At 33.2% G+C, this 20,117-nt stretch overlaps 2 protein-coding genes across 2 annotated transcripts; both read left to right on the top strand.

The window, feature by feature from the left end:
- LOC105157293 (putative late blight resistance protein homolog R1A-10) lies at positions 1-7,656 on the top strand (the record flags this gene model as incomplete). The annotated part of the gene is given in 3 exon segments (XM_011073668.2): positions 1-414; positions 4,169-6,449; positions 7,410-7,656. Coding segments are annotated over 2 exon segments (2,664 nt in total), but the record flags the coding sequence as incomplete, so codon positions are not given.
- LOC105157294 (putative late blight resistance protein homolog R1A-10) lies at positions 10,830-13,961 on the top strand. Its single transcript, XM_011073669.2, has 2 exons — positions 10,830-13,618; positions 13,712-13,961. The coding sequence occupies exon 1, from the start codon at positions 10,983-10,985 to the stop codon at positions 13,599-13,601; it is 2,619 nt and encodes an 872-aa protein (XP_011071971.1). The 5' UTR covers positions 10,830-10,982; the 3' UTR covers positions 13,602-13,618; positions 13,712-13,961.

Consider the following 20,117-nt stretch of genomic DNA (forward strand, 5'->3'; position numbering starts at 1 on the left):
TATTACGATCTAATTTCTGGAGCGGATGCTGAACTGAAGCAACTGAGAGACGAGGTGGCGTTACTGAAAGCCTACCTCAGGCAGGCGAGCAGGAAGGAGCAGAAGGATGATCCCTTAAGAGAAATGGAGAGGCAGATCAGGGAGGCTATTTATGACGCGGAGGACACCATCGACTCTTGTTTGACCGACGCAGGAGTAGCAAATACCAAGTTTTTTAAACTGATCAGAAATTTAAGGCCAAAGCGTGGTAGCCTGGCAACCGAAGTTAAGTCACTTAGAAAAGATACGGTGACGCCGCTGCTCAACAAGGCTGAGACGTTCTTTGCTAACATGCAAACTGGAGAAGGCTCTGGCAAAAGCCTGGATGGATCTAATAAAAGCGTGCAAGAACCGCTGAGGAATTTACGGCAAAAGGTAACATCCCTTTTATGTGTTTCTTGCTGCAATTTTTTAACATGATCATTAATTCATCAAATATTAATGGAGGACTTTTTCTGTTCTTTTATATATGGGGTAGTTACGCCCTCCTTCCATAAGGTCTGGTATAATTATACGTAAATTTCTTGTGATTTAGAAAATTACATCTAACACTCTTAAGGTTTTGCTTCCATCTAACAAATAAGTCCGTTCATTAGTCAAAATTTACTAAATTTGCTGATATTAAAAAAAAAATTTAAAAAGAAATATATATTTACGTATACCCACGATTGACTTATTACTGACTAATACCAGGTCAAATAAATCTTTTTACGATCAAATTAATTACCCTCATACGTCTTCACGCGTTGATGCATTTGAGAAGATATATTTTCACAGCTACGAGGGTAGTTTAATAAAAAACAAAATTGTTTAACATGCAATAAGTCAGTTTTAAATCAATCCAGAGTAAATATTATAATTTTTATTTATTTATTTTTATTAATATCAGCACATTCAATGAATCTTGACTAACGAGAAGACTTATTTGTTAGAAGAAAGCAAAATTAAATATAATTTTTTAAATTATAGGAGGTTTATGTGTAATTATATCAAAGATAAGAGAAAGAAAGTGTAATTATTGCTTTATATATTCATCCAATTGGAGCACAAGCGTTAGAAGTTTTTATGATTTTGATTAAATCACCTAAAAGTTTGATTAGGTTTACAATAAATTCAATAAGACTAATTTATTAATTGAACCAATTAGATGATTAATTACTTTGATTTTAATTTTATTAAATTAATTAAAATATTAATTGACATATATTAGTTCAGTTAGACTAATTCAATTAGTTCAATAAATCAATTATATCTTAATTACTTTGACTTTAGATTAAATTATGCTCAAAGTAAATAATCTTTACATTTAATTTATCAAATCATTCTTGACATTAAATTACATATCATTGACTAAACTAAATTTATTCGACTTAGTATGATCCTATTGAATTACTATAATTTAGCCCCTGGAATTATTGCAAGCTAGCAACGACTCGAAGATTTTGCGATGTCAAAAGGAATAATTATATACTCAATTAACATAAGAATATAATTGAATATAATGAATTTAGTTTATTAATTTTTAAGTACCTCTCTACAAAAAAATGACTCAATAGCTGTAAAAAAATTTGATTCTAAAAACTATGTCGAGCTAATTAACAAGTAAAAATTTTCAATAATTGTTAAACATATTAGCAAGTAAATTGTACTAATATAAATAATGTAAAGAAATTATAGTGCTTGTTAATTAACTCGACGCTAATTATTTTTCGTTACTATTAGTTAAGTTTTTGTATTATACTCAAATAAAAATTTTCATTATTAATCTACACTATTTGATGTTTTACCCTAAAATTACTATAGTTATCTTTTAAAAAATTAATAAAAAAAAATAAGAGAGATGTTATTTGTCCAGGTGCAACGCACGGTCACCTTACTAGTTTAATAAACAAAAATGAACACTTGCTGGTGAATGAAGACCTTCTACAATTTATTCTTAAAAGTTAATCAGAACTTGGAAGTATTATTGTCGGAATTTCAGTAATGCATTTTACCATGTATGAATTAATATATTGATTTCTATTTAATTATCTATTACAGTAGGGATTATTTTTTCCAAACTGATATTGAGTGAAAGGGAAATTGCTTTTTTCATCTTATAACTTAGAATCTTTTCACTTTTGATTTTATTATTATAGAATTCTCACTTTTGGTCCCGTAACTTTAGAAAAGTAGCAGTTTTGGTCTAATGACACCTTTCCGTTAGATAATTAACGGAGAAGGCCACATGGTTGTTAAGTGCTAGCTTTGGACCAATTAAAATGCTAGTTTTTAAAAGTTATGGAATCAAAAGTGAGAATACTGTAACATATGGGACCAAAAGTGTAATGACTATAACTGTCATGTGTAAGCACGTGGCATTTTCCGTTAAAATATATAACGTAAATGTGTCTTGGGACCAAAAATACTACCTTTTACAAATTACAGGATTAAATGTCAGAATTCCGTAATGAGTGTAACCAAAAATGACTGGACGAAAAATGTTCCTTACATAAATATTATTTAGGAAAAATTGCAAAATTGATCCTGTAGGTATGGGCGGTGGCAAAATTGGGAGCGTAATTACAGGACTGGCAATTTTAGTCCTGTAAGTATTGATTTTTTGGCAATTTTGGTCCTTCCAACAAAAACGTTGCGGAGAGATTTGGGGCTTAGGGTTCCGACGTCCACGTGCGCAATTTAAACACCTGGGAGCTTGCGTAGCTAATGACGTGGCTTCTTCTTCCTCCCTCACTCTCTCCCAGGCCATCCTCTCTCTCTCCACCGCCCTGCGCCATGCCTCCAATCACCCTCTCTCTCTATACCTTCCTGAATGAGTCGAGAAATAAATTTTTAGGGAGAGCATACACCCATGTCCAACAAAGAGCACAAAGTTGTCATGGTTAAACCAATAGGGATTCTTAGGATTGTACTTCATCACCTCATCGTACAATATGTGACCCATCGGCGCGCAGCCCATAGGCAAACCAGGGTGGCTGGAATTGACCTTGTCTACGGCGTCAATTGACAAGAACCTAATAGTGTTGATGGATTTCTCAACGAGCTCATTGTCAGTTATTTTCTCGAGGATCTTGACAGCGGGCGAAGGCGCAAACAGGGAGGCAGGTGGCTGCAGGGGGGGGGGGGGGGGGGGGGGGGGGGGGGGGGCTGCGGCGGCGGGAAACAGAAATAGCGGCAGAAGAGGAAGCGGATTTGAGAGCGGAGATGGAAGGGATAGAGAGAGGGGGGTGAGAGGAGGCATGGCATGGGGCGGTGGAGAGAGAGAGAGAGGGATGGCTTGGTAGAGAGTGAGGGAGGAAGAAAAAACCACGTCATTAGCCACGCAAGCTCCTAGGATGTCGGAACCCTAAACCCCAAATCTCCGTCGCGTTTTTAGGTAATTTTAGTCAGAAGGACCAAAATTACTAAAAAAATCAATACTTACAGGACTAAAATTGCCAGTCCTGTAGTTATGGTCTCAATTTTGCCACCTCATACTTACAGAACCAATTTTGCAATTTTGCCGATTATTTTAATACAACAATGTATGATGCAAGATATCAAGTAATCTTTATTTATATTGAATGCAATACAATATCTTCAGTATGTTACAGATTGCTTTATAGTTGAATGACTCTAGTTTTCTCTTAGTTTTTCCTCCTCTAAATGAGATGAAGGGGTGGGTTTTATATACTCGTTATCTATTTAAGGTAAGCGATAGCTCTAGACGAGTGTGTCCCTTATGGGCTTATCCATGGAGTGTTGTAACGCAACAGCTTCTCCAAGCTTTAATCCATCAATGTATTCCTTGATCCCTTCCTCTTAGCATAAATGCCTCCTCTTGATCCATCAATAATGACATTGATGTTGGTAGATAAATGCTAATTTTGCAACTTATTGATTCTTTATTTCTTCAAGAGCACTGATTGGTAAAGAAATGCTAAATATATATGAGATGTACTTATTCATCTAAATAAGACCAAAGTTGAGTAATTTCTGAATATTGGATGAAAATGAGATTTGACTTGATAGAAGAGTAAAAGAAAAAGGCGGTGTAATGAATGGAACCAACCTTAAAACGGGTTTAAATTATGGGAAGATACTTTCTCATATATAATGTTATATCTGTTACTGTTGCATTTTTACACAGGTTCCATCAATCAAGCAAGACAAAATAGTAGGTTTTGAAGAAGAGGAAAAGACTGTGTTGGGCTATCTCATGGAGAAAAGACCGAAACTTGATGTTATATCCATCATTGGTATGCCTGGGCTAGGGAAGACAACCCTGGCATGGAAGGTTTTTCAAAATGAGGATGTGAAGTATGAATTCCCCATCCGGATATGGGTTAATGTTTCTCAAGAGTTAAACATGAAAGATGTGCTTGTCACCATTTTGAAAGGATTCCGCAAGAACGATGACTTGTCTCGCTTGGATTATGATGACTTACTCGAGAGCGTTTGTGATTCGCTGAAGACGACAAGATTCTTGTTAGTCCTGGATGATGTATGGACTGTTGATGCCTTGGAGGCTATCAAAAAAGTCTTGCCAATTGACAATATGATGGCTAAAGTTCTCATAACTACTCGCCACGAAAATGTGGGTACTCATGCCAATGTTAAGAGAAAACCCCACAAGTTGGCTTTCCTAAAGGAGATGAAAAGTTGGGAACTTCTCCGATTGAAAGTATTTGAAGATGACCCCTGCCCTGGTTATTTGGAGAGCACTGGGAAGCAAATAGCCAAGAAATGTGGCGGGCTGCCACTTGCACTTGTGGTGATAGGAGGAATTCTTGTGGACCAATTCTCAAAAGCACAAGGAAGTACTGCAATTTTAAGTGCATGGGAAGATGTGGAAGAGAATGTGAGTAGATATTTTAAAGACTATGTTAAAGACGAGGATAAGGAGAAAGGCACAGCAGATGTTGTAGCATTGAGTTACAACAAGTTGCCTGACGCCTTGCGGGATTGCTTCCTTTACTTGGGGGTGTTCCGAGAAGATTATGAAATCCCGGCTTGGACGTTGACGCGTTTATGGATTGCCGAGGGGTTCATACAACATGAGGACGGGGAGAGCTTGGAGAAAACTGCTGAAGAGAATCTCAATGATCTTATCAGTAGGAACTTGGTGATGGTTGAAAAAAGGAATCATATTAACGAAGTTAAAACATGTCGCGTTCATGACGTGATACGCCAGTTTTGCATTTCTAAAGCTGATGAGCAGAATTTGTTCAAGGAGATAAAGAAGTCCAAGGAAGGAGTTCTTCACCCGCCAGTTGCTGACATAGATAAATACCGTCGTCTTTGTATGCATTCCAATCTCTCTGATTTCCTTTCTTCTGCTCGACGACTAAAGGGCCCTGGCATCCGTTCCTTTTTATGTTTCTACAACGAGTCCTTTGCCATGGAAGCAAAATACATTTCAACTATCCCTGATGCCTTCCCGCTGCTCAGGGTTTTGGATTATATGTCCGTCAAATTCAATCAATTTCCATCAAAGATTACCAAACTTATTCACTTGAGGTACATCACTCTGTCTTGGGATGATCTCGACTTTCTTCCTGAAGCCATCTCTGAGCTATGGAACCTGCAAACTCTTGTAATCGACACCAAATGTCGTACCATTGATGTCGAAGCAAATATATGGAAATTGATTCAGCTGAGGCATCTAAAGACGAAGGCAGCCATTAAACTGCTGGAGATAAAAGGCGAAGGCCGTAAAGCTGGTGAAAACCTTCAAACACTGAGTAGATTATCGCCAGAATCTTGCAAGGACGAAGTTTTCACTAAAGCCCGTAACCTGAAGAGACTGGGGATTAGCGGGCGCTTACACAATCTTTTGGAGGCCCACTGCTCCTTGGAGAACTTGGCTTTCCTTGAAAACTTGAAGCTGGTGAATGATTTATCTTATGAACTAGAAACAGGAAAGTCGCTGCGTAGCCTTCTTCAACCCAAATTCTTGCCCCGAAAACTCAAGAGGCTGACATTATCAGCCACGTATTTGGATTGGAGTGATATGTCCACATTGGGGGAGATTGACACCCTTCAGGTCCTCAAGTTGAAAAACAAGGCATTCAGCAGAGGAAGTCGCTGGAAAGTCCAGGATGGAAGCTTTGAAAAACTCCAGTTCTTGCTCATTGCCAACACAGATTTAATTTATTGGGTTGCCTCAGCTGGTCACTTTCCTAGTCTTCGGTGTCTTGTGCTTAGGAACTGTGAAAAACTCAGTGAGATTCCACTATGTCTGGCGGAAAGTCTCGAGAAATTGGACATAGCACATGTACCAGATTCAGCATTTGACTCTGCCAAGAAAATTCAGGAGAAAAAAGAACTGATGTCGTTAGGACAAGAGAATGCCAGATGGGGCACATTTGAGCTCAAACTTCCTGCTGGACATAAGTGAAGTGACAACTTGCAATCTCATACCTCATCAGGTAATGGTTAATTTCTGTTTCATACTTGCCATTCACATGTTTTCCTCTTCTACATTTTGTTTAGCCAGGATCATTCCAATATATACATATACTTATATATTATCTAGGAAAGTATTTACAGAGATACAAAACTATATTTGCTATTATATTCATTACAAAGAAAAAAAGTGGGTTGTGTTATTCATTTTTCTATTCAGTTATACTTATTAATTAGGGTTGTGAAGATACATCACAAAAGTTATTAAAGTAGCCTCCTACATTTTATAATTATGGGTAGTAGTAGTAATTATAATAATAATAATAAGAAGAAGAAGAAGAAGAAAACAGAATAGATATACATGTATATGTAATTAATTGATAGAAGGTGCAATATTTATTGCATATATGAGATATTTGCTATACTTCACACTTTAAAAACTCACCTTGTGCTATGTTGGACAAGTCTCTAATAACACACATTCGACGCGTGTTAGACACAACATTTGTGTCTCTAAAAACATATAATAAAAAAAGATACAATGTCCGACATGCCAAACAACATGTCTGACTTTTAAAATGTTTTAGGGTTAAGCTAGAATACAAAAACGAACATAGATGAACTAAAGATTGATTGATTTTCAGTTACTTTAAGTCAACGTTGATAGTTATTTACTTTTTTAAAAAGAAACTGATTGTGTATATTTTTTAAACCACTTCTTTTGGTTAAGAACTTAGTTTTATCTTATTGTTGACGATTTTTTCATTTATGGTGTTATATATTTTGTATTGTTCATATTGCACATTTTAATTTTATGAGAATATATATATATATATATATATATATACATTAAGTAATTTTGTTTTGGGATACAATATCAATGTGCAACATGTAGCAAGTTTGCTGATCAAAACTTCCCAGGTGACGTTCAATCCACAATGACTATTATTTTAGTCTCAACAGTTACCATTGTATCCGTGCAGGCAAACAACAAAGTTAAAGAGGAGGTAGCCACCATACGCGCGTCTGTCCATTCTCATCTTGCTCGCTTGAATAAGTAGTGTTGCACTTCATTTTATTCAAAACAAGGGCCGTCGGTGTGTTTGTGTTTGATGCATGATAACTATATATCATTTTTCTCTTCTTCTCATCATCTGTTCTTCTCCCTATTTGAGAACTGGTGTGTTCCTTTCGTGACTATGGAATAATGTACTACCAACTCTTTCAGGAGTACTGTGACTTTCTTTCGATGAAGCAATATAATTTGTGATTGTTTCAAGAATGATTCCATTATCTTGTAGCAGAAAAAGACAACTATGCAGTTATAATTTTCCCTTTTCAATTAGACCTTTAGCATTCACGGATTTGTTGCAAAAGCATGATCTAACCAGCATTGTACAGCTATAAATATATGGTTTCATGTACAACGCGGGTTAGATCATGCTTTTGCAACAAATCCGTGACGAATGCTAAAGGACTAATTGAAAAGGGAAAATTATAATATTAGTCCCGTAAGTCTAGGAGTGACAATTTTGATCATGTTTAAATGAATTTTGGCAATTTGGTCTTGCTTAAAAGAATTGTCAGTTTGTGGATAATTCTTGACCGAAATTCATAAATGACCTGAAAACTCCAAATCAATGTGTTACGTGCACATCACTACACTTGTTTCACTAATTTATGAATTTTCATCCAAAACTGTCTTTAAATTGCCAATTTTACTTAAATGTGGAACCAATTGCCAAAATTGATTTGAAGACGACCAAAATTGCCACATTCTATACTTACAGAATTAATATTGTAAAAACCTAATGTTAACATTAGGGTTGTAAAGTTTTAACAAAAATAAAAATTACCAACTGGATTTGAACACCATTTGGTGGATCATTGCAAGAAAAAGAAAGAAGATAAACTCATTGCCACAGGATTTCCTTGTCAAATTTGCTACAACTTTTTGTTATGGAATTTCAAAATTTTGAATTTTCATGGGAAATTATCTAGCAAAACAATAATAAACCTTTGCACAAACATTCCATTGTGGAAATTCATCACAAAATTTGGTCACCTTTAGAATGATCCTTTTGCCGCATGTCATGCGCAAAGATCGATGTAAATTTTGCCACGGAACATTTTCGCATCTAATTCGCAGGGGATTTTTCAACTGTTCATTTTTAAGCAACATTTGCAATGAATTTTAACATTATATTTGCAAATGATGGAAGTTGTATCAAAAAAGGTGATTGCAATTTAATGAAACTTTTACAACATCTTCAAGTTATATAATTTTTAAAAAATATAGCAACGATTTTCACCACAACCTTATTGGCATATTCTTTTTGCAAAATAAAGATCCAAGATTGCGTCGGATTTTGCATCGCAAGTAGTTCCGCGGCAAAGTTACTGGTTGCAATCCAATAATTTTGCAATAATTTTTGCAACAAATTAACCGTAAAATGGTTGCAATCCGTATACGACGTCTGGAGTCGATAATTACTCAGTTCTTATATTTGCCATGGACTTTTGATCCATTGCAATCCATACATGGCTGTTCTAGTCCATTCGTTATGATAAAATACTTTTGCCACAAATTTTACAGCGAATGTCAAGTTTACGGCAAAATTCCAAAGCAAAATCTGGTGCAAAAGATAAATAAAAGAACATTTTCATCCTACTTCAACCTTATATAAGTTCATCAGGTATTCTAACTACTCTTTCCTTTCACTCTATTTATATTTTAATCTTCTAGCAATGAAGCTGTTAATGGTCACATGCAACAAGTCACGCATATTTTAATTTATTCTCTATCAATATTATTGAATGTTCATATATTTATTGGTTTCAAAAAAAAAATATATTAAAAGAATTGAGAAAGCGGATGTATCAAAAGAATCTATTCCCATAATACTAGTGTTAGAAAATAATTTCAAAATAGAGTGGCCGAGTTTATAATTTGGTATTTGCATCCTTTAACCTTTTAGGGTAACATTTTAATCTTGCATGATATTACTACAAAATTTTTCCACGAAAATATTATCACAATTTTCGTTCTAAAATATTGTAAAGTTTGCAACAAAACTCGTAGTTTTCGCTGCAAAATTTGCTATACGTCAAAGTTTTAGCAACGAAATTTGTAATGGAATTTTATCACAAACAAAAGCCGTGGCAAAAATTTGCAATGACCAAAAAAAATGATCATACTGTAGTATTAATACCTATAGCAACGAAAAAAACTCGCTAAATTCCACCGCAAATCAGTTTTGCCACGGATTTAATACAAAATCCACTGCAGAAATTCATGGCAGTGAGATAATTTTTTTTTTTAGAGTGAATGTTAATAGAACCAAAAAAAAAAGAAGGAACTATTTGTTAATACTGAATCTTCAAAACTACTTAGACTCTAATCTAGAAAAATTAATTATCCAACAAAAAACATAATAGCAAAGGTAATAATATTTCCATGCAATAGGAGAGGTAACTAAATATAATTAGTGAATTAAATAATTTAAAATTTATTGTTTTTTACAGATTCAAAGTCAAATAATGAATGGACAAAAATTAAATAGGATAGAATGTATGGACCAAAAGGTAATTTTGTCATTAATTCATTTTCAATCCATAAACATATAAAAAATCATAATAAATAATTTATATAATTAAATCATAATAAATATTAATTAATTGTAATCATAATTTAATTTTTTATATTATTGCTTTACTGTGACTTTCACATCATGCATGATCATTTATAATGTCGGAAATAATTTATTTTTCAATAGAGTTAGGTAACATCTTAATTATAAATCATTAGTGATTTAAAGACGTCATTAGAATGCGAGATTAAAGTAATCTTGCTTCTTTATTTTAAACATCAAGTTGTACAATTGATAACAACATTATTGAAATACCCAAAAGGTTTTTTTCTATTCCCGGAGATAATCAAATTACATACAGACCCCTGGACTATTTGTTATTATAGTACAGGCAACTCCTCGATTTCAGAAAATTATGTACACAACTCATATTAATAGTATAAAGTCTGAGATTTTATTCTATTCTTAAATTTTAATTATTATAAATTAAAAATAATTTATTCAAGTTTTTGTGTGATAAGTTGAATTGTTGTTGAAAACATAGGAAATTTACTATGTAAATTAATTTAAATTAATTGGGACCAAAATTGAATAGTACCCAATTACTTATGAAATGAAAAAAAAAATGATAATTTTTTATCTCATTAAAATTAAAAAGGATGAGAAAATTGATAAGATAAAGGACTAGAAATTAAAAGTTATAATTAATGGAATCATAATAAAATAAACACAAAATTATGGAGTAAAAGATGAGACTTTCTCTCTCCATTTACTTGAAAGACTTTGAGTTGTGATGGCTAATTAATTTCAAGAATAGTATGAATTGTTAAGGCTTCAAAAAAAAAAGTCATTTCCTTTGCAGAACAGTACAGTTGGGATTTCTTCCCAAAGTCCAAGCGGCCAAACACGGCGACTTGGAAAAATACTTCAGCTTTTCTCACCAGTTTTTGTGTTTATTGATCAGAGATGGCTTATGCTGCAGTGGTTTCTCTTGTGCAGATTCTAGAGCCTTTGAAATCTGATCAATTTCTTATCAAATCTCTCCATGACAACTTCTCTTCCTTGCAATCCTCTCTTGAAAGAATCTATCCTGTGCCGAGAAGAAGCAAGGATCATGCAGATCAACTGGAAATCGACATTAGAGATGCAGCCTATGAAGCTCAAGACCTCATTGAATCCTGGAAAATCCGTTCATCGGAATCTGAAGAAATCCCCTTGCAAGACCTGCAGGAACTAATATCGAAACTTGATCGCATCGCGGATTCGGCGAAGGGCGTCGTAGATTCCATCGGGCATAGAACAGATCAGGACCACCAGAAAGGCGAGTTGTTGTCTGAGGAGGCTCTGTCTACTAAATCCACTTATAGTAGCAAGAGTGGTAGGATTGTGGGACAGGAAAAAGACTTTCAGAAGATAAAAGATCTGCTCCTTGGAGGCAAAGAGCAGCTGCAAGTTGTACCCATCACCGGACTGCCTGGAATCGGCAAGACTACTCTTGCTAGAAGTCTTTATGATGATGAAGATATGGAGCAGAAAAAGATCTTCCAGGTTCGTTCCTGGGTGACGGTATCTCAAGAATCTCGTCCTGGAGATATCTTATCGAATCTCCTCAGTTCCATAGAAATTGTGGGTCAAAGGAGGGATGCCACGGACTCCATAAAAAAGATGGGTGATAGAGCGAACGAAGATAGTGCCGCGCAGTTAGGCGTTAATCTGCATCAAAGATTATTCAATGTCAAGTATTTCATCGTGATAGATGACATGTGGGAGAATAAAGTTTGGAATGAGGTTAGAAACTACTTACCAGATAATAAGAATGGAAGTCGGATTCTTCTTACTACAAGAAGTGCAGAGGTTGCAAAATACGTCAACGATAAAATTCAGCATCAGATGGAACCTCTAAATGAGAAAGATAGTTGGATATTACTATGCGACAAGGCGTTTGAAGATGGGATTTGCCCGCCTCATTTGGAGGAAGTCGGCAAGGAGATTTCAAAACATTGTGATGGTCTTCCCCTTTCTCTTACGGTGGTTGGTGGGCTACTCTCCCAGAAAAGAAAGAAGGTAGAAGATTGGGAATTTGTTAAAGAAGACATATATGCTGCTGTTGAAAATGCTGATCGTAAGGAAAACCGCTACTTAGAGATTTTGTCTCTGAGTTACAATCACTTGCCTGGCAGGTTGAGAGGATGTTTCCTTTACATGGGTGCTTTCCCTGAAGATAGTGAGATTCTCGCTTCCAAGCTCATCAAGTTATGGGTTACTGAAGGTTTTCTAACAACTCCAGCGTCAGGCAGCTTGGAACGGGTTGCAAGGCACTCTTTGAATGAGCTTATTGATCGAAATCTCATTTCAAGACGCAGGGTCACTTCTGACAGTCAAATTAAAACTTGTGGGGTGCACGACAGTTTGCGGGCTCTAGCTGTGGAAGAATCTCGGAAGCAGAAGTTCTTTTTTAGCAGATACAGGTATGTCCAAGACCTCCCAGAAGGCTCAGACAGGCTAAGGCGTCTATCCGTTCATAAAAACATTCTCATGTGCTTGGAAAATGTTTACAACTCCACCAAATCCATTAAATCTGCACGCACTCTTCTTTACGCCGGCCCTCATCATCATCATCCCTTCCCATTCCCGTTAACTTTTGACCTCCTGAGGGTGTTGGATGCTCTTACACTCTACTTCATCGAGTTCCCAAAAGAAGTAGTTGCATTGATTCACTTGAGGTACCTTTCTCTTACATACAACGGCAAGATTCCCTCTTCAATATCCAAACTACGAAATCTCCAGGTCCTGATTGTTCGCCAGCATCCAAAAATCATATTTTTGGGTGCATCAATTCTGCCCGTGGAGATCTGGAACATGCCACAATTAAGGCATCTCCTGTTTACAGAAAGTAATTTGCCTAGTCTTCCTGGTTTAGAAATTGATGCAAACGACTCTGTACTCCTTAAAAACCTTCAGTCTCTTTCAGACGTCCATGCGGCTTGCTGCATAAAAAACGTTCTTCGACACGTTCCCAACTTGACAAAGTTGGGAACTTGGGTTGAAGAACCAAGTGATGTACATCTTTGTCTTAACCAGCTTGAGAAACTTGAATCTTTCAAATTCATTGTCCTGAATCCCATCCCTAACCCTGAGAATAACTTCCTGCCAAAGCTTGTTTTCCCAAAAACATTGACAAAGTTAACTTTAAGTGGTTGTGGATTACATTGGGAAGACATGGCAATTATTGAAGAATTGCCAAATCTTGAAGTGTTGAAGCTGCGTGAGTTTGCTTTCCAAGGTCCAAAATGGGATTTGGAAGAAATGTTTTTTCCTGAACTGAAGTTCCTTCTTCTTGAGGCCCTGCAGCTGCAGATATGGACTGCTTCTGATGACAACTTCCCAAGCCTGGAACGCCTGATTATTAGGCACTGCTATGAATTGGAGAAAATCCCTCCAGAAATTGCAGAAATAGGACCCCTTCGACTGATCCAATTGGTTGACTGCAGTCCTACTGCTGTGGCTTCGGCACAGGAAATTAAGAAGGACAAGCAGCGCACCAAAAAGGACCTTGAAGTTCGCATCCATTCTTCATGGGCATAGTTTAAGTGACTAAGAAGGTACATGCATATAAATCAGAAAATATATAAATATTTCCAATCCAGCGAATGTATATATATCTTAACTATTCCACTCAAATCTCCTTATTGCAGAATGCTAACAACGGAACGGAAAATTCTTACTCGGTCTGGGTTCGAATTTTCCGACAGGAACGCCTTATCATGATTCTGAAGTTTTATGAGTATCTGGCAACGCCGTCTGTTATTGCATTTGGCTGTATGTTTTCTTTTTTCATTGTTATTGAGACTGAAACATTAATCTGATTTGATGGTTTCATTATGAGATGTTACAATAAACAGGAGATGCTTTCACTTTCAACATTTGAACATTTATCCTGATTAAGTGTCTCTTCTTCTTTTAATTCTTTTCCAATATTCTGAGTTTTTTTTCATATGATCATTTTTAAAAATGGTGCATGAAAAAATGATCATATAAGCAGGAACTTATACTTAGAGGGTATTTCAGCGAGCTAATAAAATATTTGAGAGTTTATAAGATGCTATAAAGTATTTGGTAAATATTTTAAAAAATATTTTATAAGCTTTTTAAGAAAAATATACAAATCTGTCACAGCATTTGCTTTTCTAAAATTGGTCTTTCTTCTTCACTCGTTTTCGCTTCATTTCTTTAATTCATACTCCATAAACTCCTTTTTTAGCTAAAAGTACAAAATACCGCGTGATTTAGAAGCTATTCAATACCAAAAGAGAGTCAAATCTCTAAAAAAAATTATAGCAATTATAACACCGATCAAACATCCTCACACTTTAGCCTTTTCTCGTCCTGAAGTAAACATTAGGGTAAATTACATTTTTTGTCTCATAAGTGGACATGTTTCTAATTTTAGTCCTACACTCAGACCAATTCGCACATTTAGTCCCATATGTGGATTTTTTTTTCAATTTCAGGACCAAAGGAGAATTCCATTAAAAAATCGAGGCTAGCGTTACGGTATCCTTATTTGCATGAGAGTCTACCACAGTTGGAAATATTCATTTGGAAATTTGAAGTACCTATTGTTTTTAATTTCATGACCTTTTGCTAATTAGATGTTAATCATGATATCCATAAGTAGCAAGAAAAATAATGAAATTGGTTCTATGACGTTTGAATTAATTATTAGAGAAAAAATTAATTGTCCAGTGAAATTATAAAAAGTACGAGCTCTACTGCAAGCTTACAGTGAACTTAAAGGACCAGGCAAAAAGTTAAATAAATTAATTTAATTTATTAAGATTTATTAGTAGAATAGGTGTAATCTTTATACTATTAATATGGGTTCTTTATATAATTTTCTGAAATCGAGGGGTTGCCCTATAATAGCCAATATTCAACGGGTCTGCGTTTAATTTGATTAACCCCAGGAATATAAAAATCCTGGACAGATTAAATACAGAAGGAGTGTATTGACTAACATAGAATATTCATACGACAGCCAATGAAGGTGACCCATTGGAACAATACAAAATAGCTCACTCTTCCTCAACACCTACAATTGGGTTTCGAGTATTTTAGTAAATTTGAACTGCACAAAATGGCAAAACTTTTATAGGTAGAGAGTATATTAAATAGGATAGAATATTATGATGTGAGGTAGGTGTGAAAACATAGCAAATTGCAATTTCATAATTCTCACAGCTATCAGTGAAATACATATTGTATAGAATGATGTGTTAAATTATAATGAAAGGAACAATTCATGTTTTTAATAGTGTCCTAACACACCCTATGTTTTGTTTAGCATCTCCAGCCAGCATGTAATATATATGAGTTAATAGGTCTTGAAGTTGTTTCATTGTATTTCGTCAACTTTACTGACAACAGTTGATGGTAGGGACATTTTTGTTGTTAATTGTTAGGATCAATGGGCAAATATTACCTAGAGCCCAGACCCCATTGTAATAGATAGACCTGCATAATTTTCATTAAATTCGAATTTGCACATCGCTTGAGTTACTACTAGTAGCTCAATAAATATTGTGTTAATATAGATACATACATTCCCTATTCACCGGAAGCAAGTTGTTTGGTATAATATTTTCATAAACTTTCTCTGTTTCAATGAAAACATCAATAGACGCATATCTATTCACTAGAGTGAAAAAAATTGCACATTTCGATTTGTCTTAATTGGCAATATTATCTTCCTTCTTCCACCAGCATTATATATTGTGTATTTAAAATAAATCTGTAATTTAAAATCATTCTTACAGAAGCACACACGTAGCACTTTATCCCGTATAGCACTTTGTTCTTGATTCTGTTTGATGATCGACTCTGATACCATTTATCAAGTCTCGAGTTCGAGAACGTATCTGATGCGAAGAATCATCTCCAGACCAACTCGAGTGCAGCCTAAAATTTGGCTATGAACAACTCGCTTGAAAGGGATATTAATAAATGCAATTGACTTCCTCAGCCAATGCTTATATATTGTTTATTTTATTAATTCATAATCCATGTGAGACGGGGTATCATACATAGTAATAGAAAGTTTGGAGTCAATATTGTCGCAATGGAAGTCGAAATCTTGAAGCAATTAATTTCTGATGCAATGGCTACAAAATTCCATAACAGTGTCGTCCTAAAAAAAAAAAAAATAGAATTCTGTAGTTGTATTCATTACTATAGCGACAGAAAAATTATAGCTATTTTTGCTTTCATTGCAAATGAGACTTCTTAGCAATTTTTGTTTCCAAAACTACGATAATTTAGTAGTTCACTTTGTAAATAAAATATGGTGTAGTTTTTATTTTTAAATTTATTCCCAACACAAAACTTTGTCGCTAAATCGTTGCCTCTAGCAATAGAGATTAGCAACAGAAGTATAAGCAATAATAATAATAAAAAAAACTAATGTACACTCTGTTGCAATATTTATAGCCATTTTGTTGCCTATATACCTAATTTTCTTTAGATATTTTTAATACATAAGTTGGATATTTTTAAAACATAATCCATCTCCTTAGTTATTTTAATGTCCAAAATAAAAAAAGTATATGTTTTCTTAGGAACAAATCATTACGATACTATGATATGATCGATATATTCATGCAAATTTTATATAAATTGAGTTTGATAGTTGAACCTTTTAAAAAAGAAGAAATTAGAATTTATGGTAAAATTAAACCAATCAATTAGATTTTTTTCATGCAAAATTTTATGGATTTAGTTTCTTTGTTAACTGATATTTTTAAATAAATTATTTCTTGCTAAAATTAAACCAACCAATTAGACTTTTTGTTAATAATTAAATAATTTTAGAATTTTGGTCGGAATTGAACAATTGAGGTCAAATATACATAATAGTAAAAAAAAGATAATCGATATGCTCAGTTAAAAAATTATTCCAGTTTCAAAATACGGTTGAACTAGAAAAAGATGATCATAATGAAAATTATGGATTTCAAAAAAGATAATATTGATACATGTACGTAAAATCAATTATTATATTTTTAAAAAACTATTACAGTTTTAAAAATACACGTTGAATTAGAATAAAGATAATTATACTGAAAATTATAAACTTTAAAAGAATAATATTGATACATGTATGTAAAGTCAATTATTATATTTTTTTAAATCCAACATTGAAGCTACATTAATTATATAAGGAAGCTAGCTATATGTATATATATATATATATATATATATAAAACATATAATACCATTAATGTCTACTTACCAAATAGAGAATTTTCATAATTAAAAAAAAATCAAAAGTTTAGAAAATTAGGATTGAGTCAAAATTGCTCAATTTTGATCAAAACACTTCCTTCAAATGTATATATTAATAGACAAGTAGCAATAAAGATTAATTATATTTAAATTCCCCCTAAGAATATAAATTTATTATTTTTCCATAAAAGTGTTAAATCACATTTACATAATTTTCTATTTGTAACTCATCACTTTCGTTAATATTTGGACAGAAAATGTTGATTTCAATAATAAAATTATATAATTTTTTAATTTTAACCCTCATTTAATATACAGTAGTAATATTTTTATATTTGTAAGGGTCGGGACAAGTGTAATATATATATATATATATATATATAAAGTGAAAAGGGTGTAATTGTACATAAAAAAATATTATTTTTCGATTATAGCTATTGGATAAAAGTAGCCGTTTATGAAATTGAAAATTTTGCCATTTATTTGCACTTTTACTTCTTATATATGGGATGAAGGTAACATCGTTGTTACATCTTGTTAAGTACTTCATCTATTGCTTCACAAAGTAGATGTAAATATAATGTCAACTTCAACAATTTATGTAAATTAAAAAACACCAAAAGATGACTAATTTTTTCATTCATCAATGACTATTTTTTATCTAATAGTTACAATTCTAGAATAATATTTTTATTACAACTATACTCTTTTGGCTTTATATATATTATTTTTATCTCCTTACAAGTATAAAATTACTATTCGGAGAATATTGGATGTGGAAAAAAAAATTAAAAACTTATGTAAGTTTTTGCTGACATGACCAATTTTTTGTCCAAACATTAATGGAAGGAGGTCAGTTAAAAATAGCAAATTTTTGAAAGGTTGTAAATATAAATTTAAAAGTGTTTTAAAAAATATAAATTAAAATTTTTTGTGCTCCTCTTGATTATCACAAAGGACAAATTGCAATTAACCCTATCACAGGCTGTTTGGAGATGCCATTAATGTTGACTCATCTTTGTGATTGAGACCCGAATATGGATTACTATGAAGGTCATGCGCAACGTACCAGGGAAGGCTCGACCCATTGAGCACCACTATTACCCGCGATAATATATATATAATTAGCAACTTGCCATTATTAATTTGTTAATTCAACAACCTAGTCCTAGTATACTACGTACGAAACTGCTAGTTGCTAATTAACTACAATATTTAGGACGTGATATTTGTTGTTTCACGTTACTACAATTATATATTTTGTTGAAAAATAGTGAATTGATTAATTAAAAAATAAATTTATTTTAATTAGATTAAATCGAAATAAGTGATTTGTTATGATATGAGATGAATAACAAATTCGTGACACGTGGATGATGCTTGATGGCGCCCAATCAATCGAATAAGTATGTCATTTGGTTGAAATGATGTGTCCATAGGGTGAAACCTTTGGATGAAAGAATTTTGTTCATTTGAGTGAAATAATATGTTTTCTGAGTGAAATGATGCGTCCATTCAAATGAAAGGTTATAACTTTTCAAAGGCATCTTTTCTAATTGGACACGTCTATTGAATGATATCTTTCCAATTTCTATAAATAGGTTCCCCTATTCATTTTATATTAATAAGTTCATTTTTCATTAACTTGGGAAGCATTTTAGAGCATTTCAATGTGTTCACCAATAAAATCATGTTGTCTTTTATCAAGAGAGTTTCAAAATATTATTTGGTCCGTCATTTATCAAAGTTTATAATATTTCTACTTTGAGATTATAAGTGGAATCTTGGGAGACAAATTGCCGTTTCTGTTAGTACTAGCTAGAGCGGGTAATAATGATATTAAATAGAAAGAATACAATTCTTGCCTCGATTTCTAGTACACAACCTCCTACAAATTCCATATTTCTCCACAACGTATTTTAGATATTTGTTAAATGATATGTCCATTTAAAAGTTTGAATTGTTATAAATATTTTAATTCCTTCTGTTCATTTATTTTCTTAGCTTGAGTTTTTCTACGTTTAGTTTTCGACACAATTTAGTTCTTTTGATAGCAAAAATGTTGTCGAATTTTGACCTTTTAAATGGTGAAATGGTCAATTAAATTGATTTAATTGGGTAACGTCGCCCCAAATCTGAGAGGATTACGTCGCCTGTCGCCTGCCAGATCGGCTAGAGGTAGGGAGGTGCCGGTGGGGTGGCTGGCGCTTGGGAAGGAAGACGACAATTTGTTCTATCTTGTTCTTGTTCTTTATTTTATTTTTATTTTTATTTATTTATTGTATTTTTTATTTTATAAATTTTAATATGATGAGTTAATTTAATTAGGTATCCTTTGTGCCTAAATATATTATATCAAAACAATAAATTTTATTTATTGTGATTTATATAAATAATATAATTACAAAATATATCCAACACAAAACTAAAGTTAAGTAATAATATTTTTAAAAATAAAATCATGTATTTTGATTTTAAAAATTTACAAATAATATTTTATAATCTTAAAATTTTGATATTTTCATATTAAAATATGTGTAGTAATTTAATTTAATGTACTAATATTTTTTATATATGAATATTGATGAATAGTATTTTTTAGGTATTTATCATATTTTTCTCAATAAAATATAAAAGTATAAAGAATTAATCAAAAACAATATTGATTCTATTAAAAAAAAACCAGGGCTGAAAATGGATAAAAAGGTTTATCCTATTCGAATGTTCGATGCGTGTAGAACTCTTCAATTTTTCAGACAAAAAAAGTATTTTTTGCAGGGTTATAATTACACGAATTCTTTTTTAATTATGCAATTAATA

This window comes from Sesamum indicum, linkage group LG3 (assembly GCF_000512975.1).
Source record: "Sesamum indicum cultivar Zhongzhi No. 13 linkage group LG3, S_indicum_v1.0, whole genome shotgun sequence".
Classification (NCBI taxonomy): Eukaryota; Viridiplantae; Streptophyta; class Magnoliopsida; order Lamiales; family Pedaliaceae; genus Sesamum; species Sesamum indicum.

What these genes read in the sequence shown, in the direction of transcription:
- LOC105157294 (XM_011073669.2), top strand. Translation starts at nt 10,983, where the DNA reads ATGGCTTATGCTGCAGTGGTTTCTCTTGTGCAGATTCTAGAGCCTTTG.